At 47.5% G+C, this 19,514-nt stretch overlaps 2 protein-coding genes across 2 annotated transcripts; one reads left to right on the top strand and one right to left on the bottom strand.

Moving 5' to 3' along the window:
* The first annotated feature begins 6,963 nt into the window (after positions 1 to 6,963).
* On the top strand, positions 6,964 to 10,520 carry LOC123063142 (F-box only protein 6). The gene is made up of 2 exons (XM_044486884.1): positions 6,964 to 7,296; positions 8,881 to 10,520. The coding sequence occupies exons 1-2, from the start codon at positions 7,196 to 7,198 to the stop codon at positions 10,121 to 10,123; spliced, it is 1,344 nt and encodes a 447-aa protein (XP_044342819.1). The 5' UTR covers positions 6,964 to 7,195; the 3' UTR covers positions 10,124 to 10,520.
* Positions 10,521 to 11,671: 1,151 nt separating this feature from the next.
* On the bottom strand, positions 11,672 to 12,525 carry LOC123059051 (stress enhanced protein 1, chloroplastic). Its single transcript, XM_044481699.1, has 2 exons — positions 12,166 to 12,525; positions 11,672 to 12,077 (listed from the first exon to the last, which is right to left on the bottom strand). Exons 1-2 carry the CDS (start codon positions 12,418 to 12,420, stop codon positions 11,973 to 11,975), a joined length of 360 nt encoding a protein of 119 aa, XP_044337634.1. The 5' UTR covers positions 12,421 to 12,525; the 3' UTR covers positions 11,672 to 11,972.
* Between the last annotated feature and the right edge of the window lie 6,989 nt (positions 12,526 to 19,514).

Raw genomic sequence — 19,514 nt, 5'->3', positions numbered from 1 at the left:
TGATTTTTTTCAAAAAAGGGTGTCCTTTATTAACTCATAATGAAACATCAAGGGGATACAAGACACTATGAGCATACACCCGGCCTCTGCGTAGTTAGGATGTACACAACCAATATCAATGCACACACGTAAAATATTATGCCGGCAAATAGCAAAGCCGTAAAAGACCAACGGTATGCCTAGGCGGATGAAAGGAAAAAAAAAGCAACATTGATCCTCGTCGAGCAGTAGTTGCAGCCACCGAAAACGGTGTAAGTGTATATGGCCAGATGTAATATACACGAGCTATAAACCATGCCCACACCAAGCAAATAGCCCATCACGGAGCCATTGATTGCAGGGCGAGAGAATACGTCATCACCGAAATCCCACCTTGGAGACAATCCGACAATCCCACGCTTCCATCGCCAGTGCCTGTTAATGGTAAATCTTGGCATCCCAGACAACACACCATGAGCTGTCACGGTCCCGCCAAGGCTGTGGTTTTCACCGGCAAATTGTCATGTACCATCTTCGTATGGCAACGTCTCAATGAAGGGTCGACGCCACTAGTCGTCACGCTCCGGCTAGATGCCTCAACCACCCAAAATAGAGCACCGACGAGACATGCAAGCGTCCACCGCAACGCGAACCTGTCAACATCCACTAGTCCACCTAACCAATGCAGCTCCAAGAGGATGCTTCCAAGAGAGAAAAATGACACCATTGACATCATTGTCCGATCCGAGAATACCCAGACCTAGGGTTTCCCGTGGAGCAGCAGGTAGGTATGCGAGAACGGCATCAACAACACCTTCAACAAGATAACGACGCCCAAAGATGTTGCCATCATCGACCCGGAAATAATCCAAGCACGGCTCTTACCGCCCATCTTGCCGCAACCGAACAAAGCCTTCCCATGGCACGCCAGCCGGGATGGAACCACATCACCGCCGCGTGCGGTGGCCGAGTCACAAGACGCCGGGCGTCGAGCCCTGCCATCACGCGCATCGGAGACGCGCTGCCGAGCCCCACTGTAGTGTGATTCTGTAGCCCCTGGGCTGAGCGGCAACACACAAGGAGTGGTGCGGGGACACGAGGCAGAGCACCGGAAGCACGCTGGCCTTCGAGCGCCTGCAGAAAGCCACCACTTGTCGTGCCCTCCCTGCAGCTGTGGGGCGTGGGTTCGCTTGGGCAATCCTTGCGACGAGAATGATAAAATTATTTTTGCGGCTGCCACCAAGGTGCTTCTCGGCAATGGTCTTTGGGCCTCTTTCTGGGAGTCGGCTTGGCTCGATGGTTTGAGGCCCAAAGACATCGCCCCGAAGATTTTTGATCTATCAGAAAGAAGGGGCTGTTCGGTTCAAAAGGCACTGCAGAATAATTTTTGGGTCTATCAAATTAACACGGACGGGATCACCTCCACTAGACATCTGACCGAGTTCGTCAACCTTTGGGAGAAGATTTCTACAGTGAACCTAAACCCCGAGATGGCTGATTCTATTTCCTAGAAACTCACTAACGATGGCATCTACTCTGCATCCTCGGCCTACAAGGCCCAGTTCCCGGGTTTGGTTGACTCCAACATGCAACAATTAGTGTGGACGATCTGGGCTCCCCCCAAATGCAAATTCTTTGCTTGGCTCGTTATCAATAACAGGATCTGAACGGCCGACAGGCTTCAACGTTGGGGTTGGCCTAGCTGCGCCCGTTGCCCCCTATGCAAACAAGTTCAAGAATCCGCGGTCCACCTACTGTTCCAATGCCGCTACACGGTTCGAGTTAGGGGAATGATCAAGTCTTGGCTTGGCTTGGTGGATGTGCCCCCTTCTGCTTGGATGGCCATCCATTCGGTAAAGGCCTGGTGGAACCTTATTGATTCCAGTATGCCGCAATCTAGACGGCCGATGATGTCCCTCATTATGCTTATCTTGTGGGAAATTTGGAACGAGAGAAACGCACGTGTGTTCCGTAACACCGCTGTGCCCGTAGGGGTTCTTGTTGCTAGAATCAAAGATGTATCCAAGCTATGGTGTCTTGCAGGGGCAAAGTATTTGAGTAATTAGTGCCGCGAGAGTAATGTGTTGTAATTCGGCTTTTTTGGCCAAAACCTCTAAACCTTCTTCTTAATCAATGAAAGTGGCATATCTTTTGCCCAATTTAAAAAAAAATAAGTGCTGGGATCCAAATAGCATATGTCACGATCAACCAGACAGCAAATTTAGACACCGCACATGAGGAAAAAAGGAAAGAAGGTGACACAGTGGCGGAGACAGGCCTAGGGCAACTAGGGCTATAGCCCCAGGCCTAGAAACAACTTCCTTTGTAATTTCTTCATGCAAATCATAGAAAATCATAGAAGTTTATCACTCAACATAGCACAGCCCCAGGCGTAATCTGCATCTAGCTCCGCCACTGAGGTGACAGACAGGGATTGGTATGGTGTGGGCAAGGAAGAAAAACACAGCTAATTAGCAGAGTAACGAAGGTGACCTATTGGGAATGAGTGCTGGAGGAGGGGAAGAAAGGATCGACGAAGGTGACAGTCATCAGTGTGGTGTGGTGTGGTGTGGGGGATGAAATGAAATGGGATAGGTGACGGTCGCATAACGAAGAATGGAGGATGCAGGATTCCTTTCCTTTCATACTTTGGATGGACATCGATCACCGGGCATATGATGCATCCTTGACAAAGCGCGCCATCGCCATGGAATCATGGCCGAAACCCCACCGCCCGCTCCGGCGGTACATGTTTCTGTCCCGTCGTCACGGCCGTCCGTCTCTCGTCTCCGGTTCAATCGCTCGGTGATCGCCGTCATCGGGATCTTTGCCGGACGGAAAGGCTCTCTCGTTCGCCTTCCGCCTTCCGCCAGCTACAACGCACATCAAATCCGCGATCAGCCCGTCGATCCCGCCGTCCACAGCCGTCGGGCCATCAGCTTTAAAGACTCTGTTTTGACGGTGCCGGTGGGTCACAGCTACGCACGGAGCCAGAGACACAACAGTTATTAGCGACGTGACGGCACCGCCATCATTAGCCGGCACGACGCCCGGCTTGAGAGGCCCCTGCCGACGCTGGCTGGCGCGTATCCAGAAGTTCTCGTGCTCCAACAGAGCTTCCTCCCGTCCATCCACTTTTTACACAGGAGCTCGCTCGCTAGAGGGACACCTTTCAGCAAAGATCAATCAAAAGGATGAAAATCCCCATGACCCCACCGACTTTTACCCCCCTCGGTCATCACCCGTGATAATCATCGACTGACAATAGTCCCATTCCTACGTGCCACTGCTAGTGATCGATTGATCGATCACAGCCTCCGCTGGATCTGAAGAAAAATGCTGGATCGGTCGACCGACGGAGACGCAGCTCGGAATTCCGGGAGGCCATGATGTGCCGGCGCCGGCGTGCACGCGCCATATATCCACGGACCGATCGGTCGATCTCACGTGGTCACGGACGCCGGCCCGGTCCAACTCATCGCATGTGGAAAAATGATGGATCTAGCCGAAGATCACCAAAGTCGTAGGATCCGGTGCCCGTTTTTTGGACTAATGCATCTTGTTTCTTCCGCGGAGGAGAATGAGATACTCCGTAGATGCGATCATGCGATCGACGCAACGCGAAGCAATCATCATCATCATTCGTCCCGGCCCGGCCCGGCCCGGTCCGGTGGCCACCACCACCGAATCCCGTCCCACACGACGACCTGCGCTGCGCATTCGGGGCCGCCAACCGACCGATCGATCGAGACCACACCACACCACACGCACCTGAATAAAATTTGTGTTTTCTCGGATCGGGTAGAGAGGGATCGATCGGCCGAGGAGTGATTCAGGCGGATGGGATGATTTGGAATGCAAGTTAGAGCGGGCATGAGTGGATTTTGTTGCCCGCCATGATTGTTCATCATCCGTTGCTTGGCTTGGGAAGAATTTCGTAACCACCACTGCTCGCGCGAGCCCGTCTCCATCAGATCGGTTTGCGCCATCGATCGCGTGGCTACATTGCGCAAGTCTTTTCTGGTGTACATTGGCAACGCATCAATGATCTCTTCGCTTGGTTTTACTATCTTTCCGTCTGGTCATCAAGTGCTTCTACTAGCTAGCTGGTGGTAAAAGAAAAGAAAAGAAAAGAGTATTACTAGCATTATTACTCGCTAATTATTACCACGAGGGGGGCAAACCTTCAAGGGCGCAATGATCTTCCCGGGCATCCTACGTCCATCCAGCCAGAGATCGATGATGAGACGGTACATCTGATCAGGGGAGGAGGGGGAGGGGGGGAAAGCAGAGCGAGAAATTCCGGGGAAAATCATTAAAAGGGGGATTTCAAGGGCGCAATGATTTTTCCCTACCATCCGTCCAACCAAAGCTGGTGGTAGATCAGAGAGGGGGGCAAAAAAAAGCGGCGATAAAAAAGGAAAAGGTTTAGGGAAAGTAATCTTTGGATCAAGCTAAAGCCAGTACTACTACTGCTTAAGTTAAGCAAGTCATGTAGTAAGCTAAACCAAACCAGTGTGTGTATGAGTGTATCCATGTTTGTGAACAGAAAGAAAAGGTGGAGCGTCCGTGCGTGCATACTGGTTTATTCACATCTGGAGTAGCTCAAGCTGATCGTTAATCTGCACACACCCTGCTCTGCTTCCACACGTGCGAAGCTCACCTTTGCTTTATTCCCTGCAGCGGCAGCAGCAGCCTCTGCAAAATATCGCGACGCAGTGGCATCTCTGATCTGCTGCAGGTTGTCAAACTACGTGGAAATTGCACCGGCACTTCTCGTACTGTGAATGAATTTCTTCTGAAATTTCCGTGTAAAATTTGCAGTAATAAGAAGCAAATTTACAGCTCTAGAACAATTCAAGCACATTTTATACGCGGCGCCACCGGTAGCCATACGAATCATTGCGGCGCCAAAATGTGCATCATTTTAGGGTAGCAAGTAGCGACCACTCGAGGAGTATAATGAGACGCCGGCGGATTTAATCAGCATCGTGATTCGTGGATTATGATGGAAAATGCCTGCCTGCCATGATGGTTTCCACCAGAGTACTCACCACCACTACTCAACTCTATACAGACAGCCTACGGACCCTGTCGTTGCCAGCACTGATCACTGCCGTGACCCATGCCGTATCTGTGGATCGCGTGTACGCATACGAATTCGTAGCTGTGGCGATCGCCCTCCGCCGCTCTGACGAGCCAGCCGAGCCGGGGAAGTTACCGTCACGGCTTCCACCGGCCGGCCGGCCGGCCATGATGGCGAATATATCAGCGAATAAAATCACTCGCCCCTCATCATGGAAAGCTCCCTCGGAAGATATATCTATCCATCGATCGATCGACCGGTCGATCTCGTCGTAGCACAGGGCCAACAGATCAAGATCAACCATCCAACTGCCATTACCCACTGTTTGCTGTTGCTGTTTACAAGAATTATTCTTCATGTCTGTCTGTTTATCTGCGGAGGAGGAGGGGTAACGTCAACGAAGCTTGGGACAAGGGGAAAATGTGGCGCCGCGCAGGAGTGCGTTATGATGCTCTTGGGAGATTATGGGCGCAGAAGAATCCGGGCCGATGGGGACAAGCTGCCGCTCGAATCTACTCATGAAAAGCATTCAAAGCTACGCAATGAGAGGAGGGGAGGAGGCCATTCCTCATCATAATTGTGTCGATTCCACCCTTGTAATCATGCACTGACCGCCCATTTCGTTTGCGCCTTCGATTACTAACAAAAATCTGCTTAGCAAAAGGATAACACGGGGTAAGTTGTAGTGCTGGGCATGTTGGTTGGCTCAAGTTCCACATTCTGAAACGACTTAAATTCTGATCATGAAAAAAAAAGGTTGAATAGCAAGAACTTGTTGGGTTGGCTTGCCTTCCGTGGTCCCGCTAATCTTGAGGTGGATTAAGAACCCCTCGACTTAGAAAAAACATACTCCCCCTGTTTTAGGGGGGATTGGATGATTTGCCCAACTTTAAAAAGGGTTGGATGATTTGCCCTGTGATTGTCTCAATGACAGTGGCCCCGGGCCCCACCCGGTAGCCTCTCAGGGGGGGGGGGGGCAAATGATCTTATGAAGAAGTAAAGTGGGGCAAAAGATCCAATTTCTCCCTGTTTTAGTTAGTCCTAAGACATCTTATATTTGTTTATGCAGGAATGCATGTAAACCGTAGCTTAGTTATGACGACCCCCCCCCCCCCCCCCCCCCCAAAAAGGGAATGCATATGAGCTACCGTTTGTGTTGAGACAAGGCGCAACGGGGTCGACTAGGAAGAATAAAGAAGGGGAAGAGATGCCGATGGACATGACCGGTACACACATGACAAATGACCTCGGTAGACAAGCTCTTACCGTCGGATCGATGCCTCATCAGCATACCGACATTTGATGCATGTACCGTTTGTGGGGCCGGGAGAACAAAGAGATGGAGAAGAGAGGGGCGGAGTGGTACAGGAGAGCGGAGGTGGGTAGAGAGAGACAATGTGGCACGTCGTGGATCTTGAAAATCGACAAAATCACGACGGACACCTCGGTATCGACGTAAACGTAGCCTTTCATTCAAAGAATATCTGCACTAACAAAGCATCATGTGATTTTGATGTCTGATGACGGATTGAAGGTACCACTGCTGTCCTAACCATCCAAACATTGGTTGGTTCTCATTGTGAACACACACTGTTTTTCTGAAGCTAGCACCAGCACGGTGAATTAGCCTGCGTGCATACGAACGTGTTGTCCTTGCTACGTTTCACTCACTCCAACCGGAGCACGCACACAATTATGCTAACTTAACCCGCACCGCACCCATCCCGTTGGGCACGACAAGCAAGCAAGCAATCCGTCCGACCAACCGTAACACCACCACACTGCTACACTGTAACCACACCACCACACACACACGAGTACGGCAAAGCGGCCACAGTGGCAGCACCACGGCTCACGCGCGGAGCGCACAGCATATAATCCAGCGGCCGCGCACGCGCCAGGCCACACGCACGCACAGAGCGAACAAAGAGACACACGCCCGGGGCACACGGGCGGGCTGGCTGCTGCGGGGAGGCAAGGCAAGGGCAAGGCAGCGAGCATTTAGGCAGGCAGCGAGAGAAAAGCAGCGTGCCGACTGCCCCCGAGCCAACCCCCACCCCACAAAAGGAGGGAAGGGGGGAGAGCGCGAGACACAGAGGCGGCCGCGACCGAGGGAAGCGGTGGCGGCGGATGGGGGAGGTGGCGGCGCTGCGGCAGCTGGTCGGCCAGGTGCAGGAGCTCTGGGACCTCTACGGCGCCGTCCACTCCCACGCCCATGGCCCCATCCCCAGGCAAGCACCCCAAACCAATCCCCAAACCCCCTTCCTTCCTCTCCCCCAATCCCCTTTCACCCCCCTTCTCTCCCCGTCGCGGCGGATTCGGTCGGATCTGCTCCGCGGCCGGCGCTCCTCCGAATTCGGCCCCCCGTTTGGCCGTTTGATCCGCGGCCGGGGGCGCGGAAATTAGGTCGCGTGGATACTCCGCTGGCGCGCTCAGATTGCTGGCGCTGTTGCCGGACTTGGTTGCGGCGGCTCGCGAGTTCCCCCCATCGTTTTTCGCTCGGTGGCCTCGGTCGATTTGGTCGATGAGTTCGAGGCGCGGTGGCGTGCGACCAAGGGGCATGGCCGACTGGGCGTGGCGTCTCCCGCACTGCTAGCTTGTTCCCTCCTCAAAATCCTTTGTTAATGCCACTATTTTATCCAGCCTCCGGAGAAGCCGCTTCGCTTTAGCGTTTGACATTGCCCCGGCGCAGTTCACGCGTATCCACCACGACCATGGATGGTGGAACGAGGCGCGACGTAGAGACTATTTTAGAGCATGTAACGATGCTGCTCCTGTAACATATCCTGATTAAGTTGACTTTGGAGGCGCGGCGCGTTTGTACTGCTCCGTGTAGGCAAAGGAACCAGGCGACGAACGGGAAATGGTGATTATTCTGACGGCGTCCTCGTTCAGACTAGTTTGTTGCAAGCCTTGAACGGAATAGAAAAGGAAATGAGTTTAGACTCGATCGCTAACGCTAGGGTGCCGAAATTCAAGAAGTAGTGTATATGAACTGGTGAACAACATACCCCACGAAGAAAAATAGAAACTGGTGAACAACATGATGATGCATGCTTACTTTATTTGTTCATCACTTTATTGCTGTGCTTCTGCAAGCATTGCATGAATAGTGCTTACAGTTTGGGGATTATCTCTTGCCTAGCTTAGTTAAGCTGTGTATTTTTAGGAAATAAAATATGCATTTGTTTCCTGTGGATAAAGCTATAATAAAATCAATGATTCCATTGGTTAAAAAGCTGTGCTATTTGCTTGTGCTCACCAAGTCAGCATAGCTAAAACGATAAACAATCTAGACTCCATTTTGGTAATCCTATGGGTTTGGATGGTGTTTCAAAATCTTTTTAGACTGCGCACATGGTCACGCAGCTTGCCCTAGAGCAATTAAGTATCCTAACATGTTCATCCAATATGCATGTAAAGCATATTTCTGTGCCACTTTAGTTTGTATTTGCAAGAGTATGTGCATGTTTTACACTTTGGTGAGCAATTCTAATATTCGTTAGAAACATCTAGTTGGTCTGCTAGCAACATAGATTGCTTTATTTGATCAGGCTACCTCTACGTTATTACCACGTGGCGTAACAAATAATATAAAATGTAACAATCCTAGCTTGCTACAAAAAGCTAATTGCTTACCTGTGTTCATGATTTGACAAACCTGTGAACACAGTTGTGAAGCACTTATTAAAGACAAAGTAATGACTCCTGTCCTACACTAAACTGTTGATCATCTCCTTTCCTTAGCAGTTTCAGAATTCTTCTATTGCTTTGCTATCAACTAAGATGAACTATTTTTTTTTAATATCTTACAGGTGGTATTTACTTGACTTTGAGCATGGTTCGGTCAAGGATGATTATTGTGGAGAAAGGACTGGGTACAATTCGGAATTATTGAAGATCATGGAAGCTAACCAATCTCCTCCTCGCAAGCGACCACGCAGAGACAGAAACCGAGAGAAAGCATCCTTCCTGAACTCGGCTGAAGCAATGAAGCTAGATATTTGGAGCGAGTTCCCTGAAGACCTTTTTGAAACTGTCATTGCAAGGCTTCCAGTGGCTGCAATTTTCCGATTCCGCTCTGTTTGCCGGAAGTGGTGTTCTCTGGTAGTCTCAGACAATTTCTCTCAGCAGTACTCTGAAGTCCCACAGGGAATGCCATGGTTCTATACAATCACACATGAGAATGGCAACAACAATGTAGCGATGTATGACCCTTCCCTAAACAAGTGGCACCACCCTTCTGTTCCCCTTGCTCCTGCAAACATAGTAATGCCAGTGGCATCTGCAGGTGGCCTTGTGTGCTTATTGGATCTTAGCCACAGGAACTTCTACATATGCAACCCTCTTACACAATCACTAAAGGAAATTCCTCCCAGGTCAGTCCAGGCATGGTCAAGAGTGTCAGTGGGGATGGTGCTGAATGGAAGAACTTCTAATGAGGGTTACAAAGTGATGTGGTTGCGAAATGATGGAAATCATGAAGTTTACGACTCAGTGCAGAATATGTGGTCTCAGCCAGGCGAGTTTCCTCCAAGCATCAAGCTCCCACTTGCTCTAAATTTCAGGTCACAGCCAGTCGCGGTTGGCAGCACGCTGTACTTCATGTGCTCAGAACCCGAGGGTGTTTTGTCATATGATGTAAGCACTGGGATTTGGATTCATTTCATCATCCCGCTGCCGCTGCATCTGACTGACCACACACTTGCCGAGTTCCAGGGGAAGATCATGCTTGTGGGTCTGCTGTGCAAGAACGCAGCAACCTGCGTCTGCATCTGGGAGTTGCAGAAGATGACTCTCCTCTGGAAGGAGGTGGACAGAATGCCAAATATCTGGTGCTTAGAATTCTACGGTAAGCACATGAGGATGACCTGCCTGGGCAACAGCGGCTTGCTCATGCTCTCCTTGAAGGCGAAGCGGATGAACCGCCTCGTGATGTACAACCTTGTGAGCAAGGAGTGGCAGAAGGTTCCGGACTGCATGCTCCCTTGCAGCCGCAAGAAGCAGTGGATAGCATGTGGCACGGCATTCGGCCCGTGCCCCTCTGCCTCGCCCTGACGGTTCTCAGCAAAGGTTGACATTGTCGCTTTCATTTTGTTACACATTCCTGTGTCGTCGCGACTTGGCGAGAAGGTTATCTGTTATGTTATTGTACAAATTCATGTCAAAGTGGTTGTTTTCGTTACTTGCTGAAGCAATCGGACCATTTTGTTACTGTCAGTTTTATCATCCACGAGAATTTGTGTCGGTGCAATGGCAACTGATCAGTTGAACTGAATCTGTTAAGGTTACTGCGATCAAAAGGCTGAAGAGCAGACATCTGTTACTGTATTAGAACTTTTATTTGTTCCGTTGTTGTGTCATGTTCAGTATGTAATATTTGTACTAAATCTCGGGTCATCTCCTCAGCAAAACTGAGCCTACTCTATAATAATAACAACTGGAGTTGTATTGATGCTCCCGCGTATGATCTGTTAATCAGCATCACTTGCTTGTAGCATAATGCGCCGATACAGTAATATGGTGGTGCTAATTCATGGTGAAGGGGGATTTGAATTTTTGATGAGATTTGCCATGACCAGTGCACCAAGATGGGATGCTGACATGCTGCTGAATACTTGAAAAGTTTCCGTGTGCTCATGTAGGTTGTTAAAGCTAGCAACAACGCAGGTTCCTCTTTCCTTTTTTCAACCGCCGAGACAGGAAAACTGCCAGGCACAAAACCATATTTGGCAACAGCTCATGCCCTCCCAAGTGTAAATACACTCCCTCCATTTTAAATTGCAAGGCATATTTTTGGGTGGCCACAAAGATAAGGTCAGTAAACCAAGGTAAAGTTTCCGTGCTATTCATACTTTGTTTTTCTCAAGATGGTGCTATATATAAAAACATCAATAAAAAATTGCACGCCTCATATTACGAAAGTTATACAATGGAGGAAGTAGGTTTTGCGTGAAGACACCCGGGGAAATATTTCACCTTCGACACGACCACGACACCCTTGGTAACCATGCCCCCCCCCCCCCCCCCCCCCACACCCACCCACTGGAAGTTGAGTGCTCCAGAAAGCAATCATTCATGCGATTATGGAGTAGATGCCTACTAAAATGAAGACGTAGTAACCATAAATCTAAGCGAAAGAACTGTCCCTGAAGCAGATTCTTTTTGCCATGGCACATTCTTTTTCCCCCTTCTCAACTCCGAGGCAGGGAAATCGCCAGGCCCAAAACTTGCATAATCTCATGCCGTCACGCTTCCAAGTGTAAGATGCATTCCCTCCTTTTCAATCGCAAGTTCATACTGTGAGTGTACCTACCACATACATACATGCAGGGCTAAATCAAAGGTATTCATGTCCCCAGTGGAAGACCAGTGTTCCCAGAAAGCAATCATCTGGGTGCAGAAGAAATCCATCAGGAATTCAGGTGACTCTAGGTACCACCAACGTTGACCCACGCACAAAACTCTACACAAGACACATGTTTCGTCCATTTGCATGTTTTACTTTTATACATGCAATGTTTTTATTTCAGGGACTTCATATATGGCATATACACATCTGAACGGACATTGCAATCATATAACCGAATCATTAACAGGGTGTTAGAGCCTGAACTTTGAGCATCGGTCTGAATTCACAGTTTCACACACAGAATGGTAGCAACATCGGAAGCCTTTGGCTCACTTGAATTTGAACCAGAATTTTCCATATGAATATGCTCACAGCAGTAGTACCATGATACATCAGATCATCTACAGTCAGAAGTAATGCTAATTGTAATCTCCAGGAATCTTTGCAAACCAGACGCAAAGAAGATCTGCACGCTCGTTCTTCAGAAATAGGTCTCCGCTTACTTTGTATTGTATTCTAGAAAAGGGTCTTCAATTATTTCGTGCGATGGATCCATCAATCTTGCGCTCCCGACCTGACGATGAAGAGGACGGCCAGGCCGATGACGAGCGCCGTCACCACCAGCGCCAACGCCGGCGCCGGCGTTGCCACGCCGAAGTTCTGCAAAGCACGTCAGAGCGCTGTCAATAGTGAGCAACTAGCCCAGCAGAGCATGGCGTCACGGGTCGATCCATGGGAGCGTACATACCTCCACGAAGCCCTTGCCGGTGGACACCTCGGCGACGACCGCCGCGGCGAAGCTCATCATGGCCAGGCGGCTCGCCCACACGTCGACGACGCTGCCGCCGCCCGGCTTGCTGCTCTGCTCGCACCTCACGGACAGAGATGACGGCGCGGCCCTGGTGCTGACGCGTAGTAGGCAGACACCATGGTTGGGGCGGCGGCTAGAAGAGGCCGCGGGGACGGCCAGCGGAGACGAGCGTAGGATGGAGAAGAGCGCCATGAGATGGATGTGATGGCCTGCGCTCGCGTTCGCTTGTTGGTTTTGTGCTGCTGGCCTGAGCTAGCCGAAGTGAGTGGCCGTCGGTTGGCCGTTTGGACGTCGCTCTATCCACGGAAAAAATGATCGGACAGCGCACGCCTTGCAACTAATAAATCCAGAAACGTGATGTCCCTGGGCGCCGGCCGACCGGCGCCAGCTTTGGGCCGGTCGCCTCCCAGCTGTAAGATGTGTTTGATTTGGATGCGCTTGGCCGTCGGATTGGCACCTGGCTTTTTTCCCGGCACGCAAACACGCATCGCCGCCTCTCTCCTCGCTCACGGTAGTTGCGCAGTGCGTCGGCTCGTCGCCACCCACGCCTCCCACCGCCTCCCCTTGCAACATCGTGGCACCGTTTGCCGGCCCGACGGTTGCGGTGCCGGTGCTCGCATGGTCCGCCCCTTTGCAGCAAAACCAGCTGCCGGTCCTAGCAAATCAGCCTTGCGGTTCCAACATTCATTGTCGGTGTAGCGCCCCACCGTAGCCGTCGTCGAAGCCAGTTGCCGCAACGGTGGGTGCCGGTTCCAATATCCAGACACAGCGGTTGCAGCATCCCGGCGGGTCGTGGTCACCACTGGAAAAGCTTCGGGTAGTCGTGTTCCAGCATCTAGTGACCGTGGATTCATGGTTCCAGTTTTTGCCAACACGGTTGCAACACTTGTCAGCCGCCATCGTCGGGTACGACCACTATTGCAACATCCTCCCAGCCGGTTCAAGCATCCTGCAACTGCCGGTTGCAGCATACAGCCCCGCCACGGGTTGCAGCACGCCGCACCGACGGTCCCTAGCTCTATCATGGCCGGTTGCAGCATGCCCCCCCACACCGGCGGTCGCAACTTAGTTTGTCCCCACTGGCACCGACGCGACACGCACCCAAGGCATCGAACCACTTGTCGGTGTTGAACCTCCTGGATTCGCATCATCCTCCCATGGCCGCCGTCGTAACTCGTCGTCCCAGTGGCGAAAGAGGGCACGGCGCATGGATACAAGAGGTCATCCACGGCGGTCGAAGAGGAAATAAAGGGAAAGAGAAGGGAAGCGTTGAGGGGATAATGAATGGGTGGAGGAGATAATGGGAAGGAAGCGAGCGATGCATTGGGCCCAGAGCTGCGTGATGCACTGAGCGAGCAACCAACGGAAATCTCTCCCAATCGGCCGATTTAAAACAATTCCCAATCTTAAATGACTACACTTTCGGATAAATTCATACCATAATTTTTTACTAGAAGTAAATAAGATAATTTACAAAATTCATATAAACAATGTGAACAGTGCAACAAGATCCAATTGGGGAGTTGTGAACTTCTTCAGCTGTAAGGACATATAATGGCACCTGATGCGAAAACCCCATCATTCCCTCCTTTAGAATCCTCCTACTCTTTGCTGGGTTCAGAAAGTGGCTTCAACATAGACACAAAGCCAACAACTTCTACAGCCAAAAAACACTTCATGGCAAAGATGGACACTTGATATATTGATTCAAGCATTCCCTTAGGTATTGATAGCACATGCCACAACAATAGCAGGATGTCCAAAGTGTGATTGGCATTGGAATATTATGGCACGACACGACACATAGGGAGGTGGGTGAGGTTGGACCAATATTTGTCTGCAGAAGCCATTCACATTTGTCATAGAGGAACTTGAAGGGTTATCAACATTGACTTGGGGGTTATTCTCAAGGACTCGTCGTAAAGAACTAAAAGGCCAATCACTTAGTTGGCATTAAGAATCAGTAATGTATAGCAATTGTTTTCTAATCTTAGTTTTTGTTATCCTTTTGTGCAGGATTTTGTACGAGAGATGTCAGAGAAAGATCAGAAGATCAACTCATTAATAAATATGGGATTTTCTAAAGATGAAGCTAATATGGCTATTACATGATGTGGTATCAGTGCTTGTAAAATTGTTCCTTGATGTTCATTTTCCTATGGAAAAGGCTCCTTATGATATATATATGTGTTAAAATACTTAGGTGCGGATGCTGATCTCTCTATATTAGTTGATTCGATTAGTGCATCACAGGTTGCAGGCGATTTTAACTTACAAGGCCAACAGGTACTTTGTGGTTTGATGTACATTGGAATAAGAAAATGGTTTTGCTCCTTTAATTTGATGTAAGGGCACTGCAATATGTGTACATTTGGCAGGTTACGGGCATTACAATTAAAATCTTTAGAGGGAGAAAGAAAAAAAGAATGATGGTAGAGAGCAAGAAAAAGACGAAGCGGTATGGAGGTACAACACATGTCAATTTGGATTACAACCATGATTAACATCTATGCCTCTCCCAAAACCAATGGTTGGATTTACCTGCCCAATTATAGCCTACCATTAGTCAGATTGACCAAAATTGATCTTAAACACGATACTAGACCACCTTTTTCTACTATGAAAATGTGGGCAAAGCTCCCTGACGTGTATGGACGACCATATAAAGATTCCTGTATGAAATTCAACCCGAGTGCGTATGGATTCTAAGCATTTGTGTGCAACAACAAGGAGAAGAGCCTAGATCCATAATTTGCCAATTTAGAACACAACACCTCTTATTCCTTTGCCTCCAAAGGCCATATTTGAGGCATTCCCTCATTACAAGAAGCGGTGGCCTTCTTGGGACTCGGGAACGCAACCCAACTACTTGCGAACATGTTTGGCAAGTGTAAGGCTGATAGAACGGTTCAAGTGTGATCTTTACACCATGGGCAAGCCACCCTCAAAGTGTTCAAAGTTATTCCATCAATTAGTGCAAAAAGGAGAATCTTGTCTGGGTTGGAAAGAACAAGTGACTCCATTGGAGCCTCAAGAGATTGAATATCTAATCGGTTACTCAAAGGGCCACACAAGGGGAGGACGACTTATTCCAAGTTGATATTGTTTCTTACCACTTGTTGAGATATTGATTGAAGTATCCCCTTGGTACTAATAGTTCATGCCATAAGAATAGCAGGATGCACAAAATGTGTCTGGCATCAGAATATTATGGCATGGCACATTGGGAGGCGAGGCCGAGCCAGTATCTTGTCTTTAGAAGCCATTTACACTTGGTATAGAAGAACCAAAAGTGTTATCAACATCTACTAGCGAGTTATTCTAAAGGCCTTGTTGTAAGGAGCTGAAATGCCTGTCACTTAGTTGGCACTAAGATGTCAGTAATATATAGTAAGTGTTCTCTAATATTAGTTTTTGTTATACTTTTGTGCAGGATTTTGTACGAGAGATGTTAGAGAAGGACAAGAAGATCAACTCGTTAGTAGATAATGGACTTTTTTGTAGATGAAGTTAATATGGCTATTACAAGATGTAGTATCAGTCCTTTTAAAATTGTTGCCTTGATGTTCATTTTTCTAAGGAAAAGGCACCTTAAGATAATGGATCACGATTTTTCTACTATGAAAATGTGGCCCAAGCTCCTAGACGTGTATGGATGACCATTTTAAGATCTCAGTATCACATTCAACCTAAGTTTATGTGTTCTAAGCATTAGTGTGCGACAACAAGGAAAAAAAGGTACATCTATAATTTGCCAATTGAGAACAGAGCACATCTTCTTCCTCTGCCTCCAAAGCCCACATTTGAGGTATTCCTTCATTACAAGAAGCGGTGGCCTTCCCGGGACTCGGGAACGAAGCCCAAATGCTTGAGAAGAAGTGTGGCAAGTGTAAAGCTGATAGAACGGTTCAGGTGCGATCTTTACACCACGGGCAATCGAACGCCTCAAATTTTTTAAAAATATTCCATCAACCAGTGCAAAAAAGGAGAATCTTGTGTCTGGGTTGGAAAGAACAAAGTCCCTCAATTGGAGCCTCAAGAGATTGAATATCTGCTCGGTTTCCCAAAGGACCACACAAGGGGACGACAACTTATTCCAAGTTGATACTGTTGCTTACCACTTGTTGATAGATTGAAGTACCCCCTTGGGTATTAATAATTCATGCCGTAAGAATAGAAGGATGTCCAAAATGTGATTGGCATAAGAACATTATGTCACGACACATAGGGAGGTGAGGCCAGGCATGCATCTTATCTGCAGAAGCCATTCATACTTGGCATAGAGGAACTGGAAGTGTTATAAACATTTACTTGGGAGTTATTCTAAAGGACTCATCGTAAAGAGCTGAAATGCCAGTCACTTAGTTGGCACTAGGAAGTCAGTAATATATAGTAACTATTCTCTAATATTAGTTTTTTTCATACTTTTGTGCTGTTTTTTGTAGGAGAGATGTCAGAGAAGGACAAGAAGAACAACTCATTGGTAGATATTGGGATTTTTTTGAATATGAAGCTAATGTGGCTATTAAAAGATGTGGTATCAGTTCTTTTAAAATTGTTGCCTTGATATTCATTTTTCTATGGAAAAGGCACCTTAAGATAAGGGACCACCTTTCTTATATTATGAAAATGTAGCCCAAGCTTCCAGACATGTATGGACGACCATTTCAAGATCTTTGTATGGCATTCAACTTGAGTTTGTGGGTTCTAAGCATTCGTGTGCATAAGCAAGGAAAAAAGGCCACATCCATAATTTTCCAACCGAGAATACAAAACCTCTTCATCCACTGCCTCCAAAGGCCATTTTTGAGGCATTCCCTCATTACAGGAAGCACTGGCCTTCCCTGGACTCGAAAATCTAGCTCAACTTCTTGCAAAGAAAGTGTGGCAAGTGAAAAGCTGCCAGAATAGTTCAGGTGTGATCTTTCCAGCACGGGCAATCCACCGCCATGAAGTGTTCAAAATATGTCATCAACCAGTACAGAAAAGTGAATCTTGTCTGGGTTTTATAGAAGAAAGCTGCTCCATTGGAGCCTCAAGAAAATATCTACTCGGTTTCCCTAAGGACCACATAAGGGGGCGGCAACTCATTCCAAGTTGATAATGTTTCTTACCACTTGTTAATATATTGATTGAAGTATCCCCTTGTGAACTGATAGTTCATGCCACAAGAATAGCAGGATGTACGAAATATGATTGGCATCGGAATATTATGGCACGACACACAGGGAGGTGAGGCTCCGCCAATATTTTCTCTACCGAAGCCATTCATACTTGGCATATAAAAACTAGAAGTGTTATCAATATTTACTTGGGAGTTATTCACAAGGACTCCTCATAAAGAGGTGAAATGCCTTTCACTTAGTTGGCATTAAGAAGCCAGTAATACATAGCAAGTGTTCTCTAATCTTAGTTTTTGTTCTACTTTTCTGTAGGAGTTTGGATGAGATATATCAAAGAAGGACAACAAGATCAACTCATTAGTAGATAATGGTTTCTTTTGAAGATGAAGCTAGTATGGCCATTACAAGATGTGGTATTAGTCTGTGTAAAATTGTTGCCTTGATGTTCATTTTCCTACATAAAAGGCACCTTAAGATAATGGGCCACCTTTTATATACTATGAAAATATGGCCCAAGCTCCATGTGTTTATGGATGAGCATTTCAAGATCTGTGTATGACGTTCAACCTGAGTTTGTGTGTTTTAAGCATTTGTGTGTAGCAGCAAGGAAAAGAAGCTACATGCATAATTTGCTAACTTAGAACATATTTGAGGCATTCCCTCATTACAAGATGTGGTGGCCTTCCTGGGACTCAAGAATGTAGCTCTACTTCTTGCAAACAAGTGTGGCAAGTGCAAAGCTGACAGAACGGTTGTGATGTGATATTTGTAGCACAGGCAATCCACTGCCCTGAAGTGTTAAAAATATGTCATCAATCAATGTAGAAAGGAGAATCTTGTTTGGATTGGAAAGAACAAAGTCACTCCATTGGAGCCGCAAGAGATTGAATATCTACTTGGTTTTTGAAAGGACCACACAAGGGGATGACAACTCATTCAAAGTAGATATTGTTGCTTACCACTTGTTGATATATTGATTGAAGTATCCCCTTGTGTACTGATAGTTCATGCCACATGAATCACAGGATGTCCAAAATGATCGGCATCAGAATATTATGGCACGAGTCACAGGGATGTGAGGCTGGGCCAGTATTTTGTATGCAGAAGCCATTCATACTTCGCATAGAGAAACTTGAAGTGTTATAGACATTTACTTGGGAGTTATTCTTGAAGACTCATCATAAAGAGGTGAAATGCAGTCACTTAGCTAGCATGAAAAGGTTAGTAATACATAACAACTTTTCACTAATGTTAGTTTTTGTTATACTTTTGTGCATGAATTTGGATGAGAGATGTCAATGAAGGATGAGAAGATCAACTTATTACTCCCTTCGTCCCATAATATAAGTCGTTTTGTAGTCTATGCTAGTTAAAAAATGTCTTACATTATAGATGGAGGGAGTTGTAAATAATGGGCTCTTTTGAAGATGAAAATTTGGTATCAGTCCTTTTAAACTTATTGCCTTGATGTTCATTTTCTATGGAAAAGGCACCTTAAGATATGGACCACCTTTTTCTACTACGAAACTGTGGCCAACCTCCTAGATGTGTCTGGACGACCATTTCAAGATCTTTGTATGCCATTGAACCCGAGTTTGTGGTTCTAAGCATTACAATCCAGCAACAAGGAAAAAAAGGCTACATCCATAGTTTACCAATTGAGAACACAATACCTCTTCTTTCTCTTCATCCAAAGGCCACATTTGAGGCATTCCCTCTTTACAAGAAGCAGCGGCCTTCCTAGGACTCGAGAACATAGCTCAACTGGTCGTGAACAAGTGTCATAAGTGCAAAGCTCAAAGAATTGTTCAGGTGTGATCTTTTCACCATGGGCAATGCACAGCCTCGTAAGTGTTTAGAAATATTCCATCAATCAGTGTGAAAAGGGGAATCTCGTTTGGATTGGAAAGAACAATGTCACTCCATTGGAGCCTCAAGAGATTGAATATCTACTCTGTTTCCCAAAAGACCACACAAGGGGATGATAACGCATTCCAAGTAGATAGTGTTGCTTAAGACTTGTTGATATTGATTGAATTATCCCCTTGTATATTGATAGTTCATGCCACAAGAATAGCCGGGTGTCCGAAATGTGATTGGCATTGGAATATTATGGCATGGCACAAAAAGAGGTGAGGCCGGGCCAACATTTTGTCTGCGGAA

Source organism: Triticum aestivum, chromosome 3A (assembly GCF_018294505.1).
Source record: "Triticum aestivum cultivar Chinese Spring chromosome 3A, IWGSC CS RefSeq v2.1, whole genome shotgun sequence".
NCBI lineage: Eukaryota > Viridiplantae > Streptophyta > Magnoliopsida > Poales > Poaceae > Triticum > Triticum aestivum.
The sequence above is the reverse complement of the archived record's forward strand: the minus strand, read 5'-3'. Positions and strand labels throughout refer to the sequence as shown.

Bases quoted from the DNA above. Each gene is read 5' to 3' on its own strand.
- LOC123063142 (XM_044486884.1), top strand. From the start codon at position 7,196: ATGGGGGAGGTGGCGGCGCTGCGGCAGCTGGTCGGCCAGGTGCAGGAG. The intron at 7,297-8,880 runs GCAAGCACCCCA...AATATCTTACAG, and splicing joins GCCCATGGCCCCATCCCCAG to GTGGTATTTACTTGACTTTG.
- LOC123059051 (XM_044481699.1), bottom strand. From the start codon at position 12,420: ATGGCGCTCTTCTCCATCCTACGCTCGTCTCCGCTGGCCGTCCCCGCG. The intron at 12,078-12,165 runs GTATGTACGCTC...CGTGCTTTGCAG, and splicing joins CCGGCAAGGGCTTCGTGGAG to AACTTCGGCGTGGCAACGCC.